Here is a 7,395-nt window from a genome sequence, read left to right as displayed (position 1 = left end):
ATGCAATATGATCTACAAAAAATTAGTCACATCTGCAGTACATATTATAACAGTGGAAGTATTAAATATAAAATAATTCAGTGGAGGGAGAAGATATCGTGGCAGCTTGAAGAATTATAAATGCATTTTAAAATAACAGGCATAAGCTCGCTGCTAACTTAGTATTGTTGCATGTTAATTTATAGATAATTACACCAAATTGTCGAGTATCAATTTCAATTTATTTTTTAACATTATTACCAAGTTTATGATCAAGGTATTTTGACTTTTAAATACGTGTATAAGTAAAGGTATTATGTACAAACAAAAACAGATACTTTTTGTTAAATTTGCAAGTTAATACATATTCTAAATATTCACATCAACAGATAGCACCGTAACACTTTTGTCTTTTGATCTAGTTAGTAAAATTTTGTCCATAGATGAAGTGATCGCAATGCTTGTAACATCACTGCAACACTTTGTTTCGTAAAGTTTCTGTCCCGATGAAGAAAGAACATGGATGCAGCCTTGTCTCTGTGTTACAAAAATGAAACCAGAGTCATGAACAGCAACACAATCAGGGGACTTCAATTTTAATTTGAAGATATCTTTCCCATCCTTTTCATAACAGAACAAAGAATTCGCTGTTAAGCAACACTGTAAAATTCTATAACCGAATCTGAACTCATTGGAAGAAAGAACAGCTAGGCTTTTACAGTCTAAAATTGATCTGTTCAAATTTAGTTTTTCTATCAATTGGCCAGCATTAGATAATATATGTAAATGCCAACGACCGGTAGAATCACGCATAGAAACTAACATATTTGTATCGTCAACTGACTGCACACACTTTGCTTTATACTCAGTTTCAATGACTCCTATTATTTTAAAAGACGTATTGAAAGCAATCATGGTTATATGCGCTGAATTTTCATGACAAACGGCAATAGTTTGATCTTTTAAAAGATCTATGTTTATCATGTTTGCCGGAAACTCAAACATGTCTTTTATCTTTTGTTGAACCACATCAAATATCATTAGTTTATCATTATGATAGTCACAGACTATGATATTATCACTCGATGTTACCAGTATTGATATATCACCTATTTTTGTATCTGGCAATGGTAATTTAATGTTGGATTCATTTGTTATGCTAAATTTGGCTTTAGATAATTTAGTTCCAGGTATTTTAAATGTCCCAGGGTGGTCACTTTCTTGTACATCAATCTCCAACATTACATTCGTGTCTCTTTCTAGTCTTTTGTCAATGTTGTCCCCTTCTTTGTTTTTATCATCTTCAACATTTTTTATCTCTTCATTGCACACGGTTGTAACAGAATTCATTGAGTTATTCACAGCGTCGATATCAGTTGCTGCATTGTCACTATACAGAATATCCTTGCGTGTTCTTGTATGATCATGCATCACCGCTTTTTCTTTCTTTGTACATGTTTCGTCATAAGGATATTTTCCTTTAAGTGTATCTTTACACTTGTCCATTTTCTTTTCCTCGGGAACATTAACGTTTTCAAATCGAATAGGGGCCTTTTGGATATCAACGTTCACAGTTTCAATAGACCCTTTTTCATTTTCAGACATTTTCTTTTTTAAAAGTGGTATGCATGTACTCACTTCTTTAGATTCGACATTTTTAATACCACCATAAGATTTTGTGTCTTTGTGAAATTGCGCAGCGTCGACGTCTTTAGTGTTATCTCGATTATTTTTATGTTCGGATAACTGAGACGACTGCAATAAAGATAATTTGGACGGAGTTGGACACTGAGTTTTTAGAATTGCAGTAACTCCGGTTTGACAGTTATAATCATTAACTTCATGTAAATTATAATTTGCTGTTATTTCGAGTAATTCTGTAAATGTTGTTTTGAGCGGAGAAAATTCAGATAGGACAAACTTGGTTCGAATTTGACGTCGCTCGACCATTTTTATATTTTGATTTAAAAGTAATTGCAATGCAGTTGCTATTTTAACCGAGTTCTGACTCGTCCATATTGGTTCTTTCATGTTTTGGTTTTTTATCACGCACACATCAAGAAAATGTCCAATTTGCATAATGCATTTGAACACATCAGATGTTGATCCATTACAGATTGTTTTTTCAAGAGCTACTTCGGCATCATTAATGTCAGCAATCATTTGAATGATTCCTTTTTGAAGATTTTCCAGCTGTCCATTTTCTTGTTCTTCATCGAAGGTATTGCTGTTCAGAATATCGTTTTCCAATTGTTCAAAAAGCTTTATTATTGCAGCTTTTGTTTTCCTAAACGTTTCTTTTATTTCCATGTTTGCTTTTCTTGAATCTGTCAGTTGAATTTTTATTCTCTGTGTATCGTGCTCAAGCTGATATTTCATTGCGTGTAAATCAGATTTAACTTTCTCTATAAACCCACTCTTAATGATTGCTTCACCTGCAACGTCTATTTCAATAACGTTACAACAGTCAACCATTCGGTGTTGAAGTAAACAATTACTGCATATTAAGTAATTATGCTTCTTGCAAAAAAACTCGACATTTTTTTCAGGATGGGAACGGCATTTTTGAAGCTTTCCCAACTTACGCTCAGTTGTTGAAGTGACATTCAAGTCCTTAATATTCACTAGAAAATGAAATTTTGTTGCTTTACTGCTTTTATGTACATCTGCACATTCTTCACATAATGTTTCCTGGCAAGTTTTGCAATACTCGACTCCTTTTGATAGTTTTCTTCTGATTTGGCACGGATCACATCTATTAGTTTCCATGACAAATGTGACTTTATGTTATTATCTGAAATCAAAATACATTATGTGCATATGAATATATTAACTTCCGTGTTTTATAACATAAATTTGTAATATAAAGCGAATATAACCATTATGTCTGTTTCTAGTATAATTGTACACATGTTTAAACATTTTGTTTTTCATTAAGAGCAAAAATCGTTAAATCCGTTTCAACTCTTCCGTTGACGTCACTATTTAAATATTAAAAAAAGACCTTTACAACTATAACATTAACTTTATGTTTATAGATTATAGACACGACACCAAACATAATTAACAAATACGTACAATATACTTCAAACTAAAACCTCATACAAGACACGTAACCACATTCCTTTAAATTGATAGCGCGTGTACATAAATCAATAAATATGTAAGGTTATGTTAGTTGTTATCTATTGGGTAATTTTATTATCTACATTTGTATTTGTAGTCCAACATGCTGCGTTACCTCCCTATAAAAATGGAACAAGCCTAAAGGTACGAGGGTCAATAAAATATAACAAACCGATTATTATTCAGCCCCAGTTCAGTGACGATTCGTCCTAGCCTACTTCAATATTCATAATGACACCATGTTCTAAATAATTTTCCTTCAAAAGATATATATTCTTCGTATTTGCTGAACAAAGATAAGTTCTTCAATTAGGTGTTATTCATTGAAACACTTAATCATTTTTAGTTTAGGTCTTTCGTTACCAAAGTAAATGGGGAAAAACAAAATCACAAAAAACACCCCCCCCCCCCCAAAAAAAAAACAACAACAAAAAAACAAAAACAATAGTTTTCAGTCTAAATAAATTAAAAATGGTTAATATACGGTAGGGCGAATCGTCTTGTAAAGATGACCTACAAGATGATTTTTCAGTCTTGGGAAAAGAAAGTCTCCGGGTTTAACCCTTTACCTCATATATACGCGAAACAACGCACTTTCGACCCCCCCCCCCCTTTTTTGTGCCCCCACATTAGTGGCGGGCATTTAGATTTACCCTTGTCCGTCCGTCCGTCTGTCCGTCCGTCCTTCCGTCCGTCCTTCCGTCCGTCCGTCCGTCCGTTCACTTTTGTGTCGCACGTAACTCAAAAAGTATTTGACCTAGAGTCATGAAACTTTACAGGAATGTTGATCAGCATGTGTAGTTGTGCACCTGGGTATTTTCGTCTGGATATTTTTAGTATTTTCAGAGTTATTGCCCTTGACTTAGTAAAATTTTGCAATTTTCAACTTGTGTCGCATGTAACTCAAAAAGTATTTGACCTAGAGTCATGAAACTTTACAGGAATGTTGATCAGCATGTGTAGTTGTGCACCTGGGTATTTTCGTCTGGATATTTTTAGTATTTTCAGAGTTATTGCCCTTGACTTAGTAAAATTTTGCAATTTTCAACTTGTGTCGCACGTAACTCAAAAAGTATTTGACCTAGAGTCATGAAACTTTACAGGAATGTTGATCAGCATGTGTAGTTGTGCACCTGGGTATTTTCGTCTGGATATTTTTAGTATTTTCAGAGTTATTGCCCTTGACTTAGTAAAATTTTGCAATTTTCAACTTGTGTCGCACGTAACTCAAAAAGTATTTGACCTAGAGTCATGAAACTTTACAGGAATGTTGATCAGCATGTGTAGTTGTGCACCTGGGTATTTTCGTCTGGATATTTTTAGTATTTTCAGAGTTATTGCCCTTGAGTTAGTAAAATTTGGCAATTTTCAACATGTGTCGCACGTAACTCAAAAAGTATTTGACCTAGAGTCATGTAACTTTACAGGAATATTGATCAGCATGTGCAGTTGTGCACCAGGTATTTTCGTCTGGATTTATTTAGTATTTTTAGAGTTATTGCCCTTCACTTAGAAAATTTTTGCAATTTTCAACTTAAGTCGCAAGTTTCTCAAAAAGGATTTGACATAGTCATTAAACCTTATGGGCAGGTTGCTCAGCATATTTTAGATTTGCACCTGGGGTTTTGCTTGTGGAATTATCCAGTATTTGTAGAGTTATTTCCCTTGACTTAGTAAAAAGATTGACAGAACAGTGGCGCGGTGGGGGCACCCGTGTCCTATGGACACATTTCTAGTTTAGGCCTGAAATAGTGAAAAAATGTCATATTTGGGCCCCAAACACATGTTTTCGTTTGAGAAATGTTGCTAAAAAAGTGAGCACTTTTTCGGCTCCGCCCCCATCCAAAAGATACATCAGGGGGTTGCCAGAAGGTTGATGTGCCCCCTTCTGTTTGAGGGGTTTGAAGGGGGCGGAGTCCCCCTCATCGCCAAGAAAATTTTGGACTTGTGAGAGGCTAAAACACCGTAGGGAACGTGTTACAGTATCGCGTTTTCCGGTTACAGTTTAGAATTTTCAAGATGGAGGATTATTTATGGGAAGAGAGGTAGGTGATTTTTATTCAGTTCCATACTACAAGTATAGTTTAGTTTCTAAAAGACGTTTTTGCGCTTTGCTTGTAAGGAACAGAATCCTGTATCTAGTCATACATTTATTCAGGCCCTGCACCGCAGATTCATCTCTATACTGTCTCATAAATATGCAGATTTGACAGTTTGAAAATTTAAATTTGAATCGAGAGACCAATGCATTTTTCTCCCATTTTGACATTATTTAAGCATGCCCAGATAAAGTAAATCTACAAAACGTTAGTCCTTTATGTTTAGAAACGTTTATAAAAGTAAATGACCAGTTGAACCTATTTTCCTGTTGGTAAAATGCGTTTGAAAAAATAAACAATGTTACAGTATAGAGCGATGTTAATTTTGAAGGGTTACAGCATAGACCTAGCGACTTTGATCCAATTTTGTTACAGTTTATACCCAGATTTCGGTTACAGTTTAGATACTTGCCAAATTTCAAACAAAGTTCGTGTATCCATTATTTTTATGAAATAACTCATACATTTCTATTTAATACATTCTTGAAAGGTTGTATTACGTTTTTTCTTCAGCAGAAAAGTTATAGTTTGCTATTTTTCTTACTTGAGACTTTTTGCAGAATAAGTAATGTCCTAAGTAAGGACTGTTTTCACGACAACAAGAGTAACTTTTATCGAATTGTATTGAGAGAAGAAAGATTATTGCTTGATTTCATTACATATTATAATAATGCCTATTAGTAATAAAACAGAGAAAAAAGAATCCGTAACAGAAGTCCAACACGGAAAACATGAAAATGTTGCAGGCTCAGTTTGATTAAACCTGTTAATGGAGTGTAGTGGTAACTGCAAGCTACAGTCCACGCCTCCTAGCACCGGCTTCCGCAGAATTCACATTTAAAAACATGAACTGGTACACTCTAGATTTTTTAACATCTGTGGATGTGTTCATATGGCGGTTATCATGGAACCTTCAATGTGACACGTTATTGCCATTCTATGAAAAGCGGCATATTACCCGCAGGTTAAAAATTGCGTGTGCCCTTAAAACGAGAATAAAATGAGTGAAACTAAATAAAATGAAATTTTGAGAGGGGATCGGAGGTTGTGAAGCCTGCATACCATAGATAAGCTGTCAAAAGACACAATTAATAAGCAGACAATACCCTAAGAATGATTAAACAGTATTTAAGTGAGCAATACTGCAACATTAAATTTTATTTTAAGTTGGAATTTCCATCTACCATAATGTATTTTGTAAGTATTTAAAAGGGTTTGTTACGTTTGGCTTTCTTGGACTTTAAGTTTCAACGACACTGAGGTCATGTGAAAACACTCCTGCTGTAGTGTAAAGAAAGACCCCAGATACCCTTTGTGAAACATTTCAGACACAAACGGGCACCTGACTAGAACCACCGACCTTCCGTAAATTTGCTTGATAGATTCCTGACATACAAATAATCCAAAAGGCATGATTGGATATCAACTACAGCAGTAAATGAAAGATGATTTGAAGTCGACGGCCTTATCCCGACTATGCCACTATTATGTACCTCCATCAGGCTCACTAGAGAAGATTTTGTAATTGTCTGACCTCAATTTATACTCTATAACTTTCGATATTATTTTCTTTTTAACGAAACAGGAAAATAGTTTCAACTGGTCATTTACTTTTATAAACGTTTCCTAACATAAAGGACTAACGTTTTGAAGATTTACTTTTTGTAGGCATGCATAAATACTGTCGAAATTTGAGAAAAATGCGTTGGTCTCTCGATTCAAATTTTCAAACTGTCAAATCTGCATATTTATGAGACAATATATAGATAAATCTGTGGTGCAGGGTCTGAAGAAATATATGACTAGATACCGGATTCTGTTCCTTACAAGCATAGCACAAAAACATCCTTTAGAAACTAAAGTTCTTGTAGTATGGTCCGGAATAAAAAATCTCTTACCTGTCCTCCCAACAAATAATCCTCCATCTTGACAATTCTATACTGTAACCGGAAAACGCGATACTGTAACACGTTCCCTAGCTACGGTGTAAAAATGACCCCAGGTCGATCATTAGGTAACGTGTAACCAACGCTGAAAAGCCTTTGACTCTATTTCAATCCCTTGAGAAGTTGCAGCACTTTGAAATAAATTTTGATGGAAAAACTCGAGGCAAAATAGTGACTTTTGGCAATTTTGAGATGTACCCTCGTTGCCATGGTAACAGGAAATTTAAGACTGAGCATGTCGTTAC

General features: G+C 34.7%; 1 protein-coding gene across 1 annotated transcript; it reads right to left on the bottom strand.

Moving 5' to 3' along the window:
* Positions 1-209: 209 nt before the first annotated feature.
* On the bottom strand, positions 210-3,133 carry LOC132718207 (uncharacterized). Its single transcript, XM_060701851.1, has 2 exons — positions 3,058-3,133; positions 210-2,773 (listed from the first exon to the last, which is right to left on the bottom strand). The coding sequence occupies exon 2, from the start codon at positions 2,746-2,748 to the stop codon at positions 349-351; it is 2,400 nt and encodes a 799-aa protein (XP_060557834.1). The 5' UTR covers positions 2,749-2,773; positions 3,058-3,133; the 3' UTR covers positions 210-348.
* Between the last annotated feature and the right edge of the window lie 4,262 nt (positions 3,134-7,395).

The sequence above is a fragment of the Ruditapes philippinarum genome, unplaced genomic scaffold (assembly GCF_026571515.1).
Source record: "Ruditapes philippinarum isolate M1 unplaced genomic scaffold, ASM2657151v2 ctg16617_1_1_1_1, whole genome shotgun sequence".
Lineage (NCBI taxonomy): Eukaryota > Metazoa > Mollusca > Bivalvia > Venerida > Veneridae > Ruditapes > Ruditapes philippinarum.
This window is presented reverse-complemented; position numbering and strand designations above follow the sequence as displayed.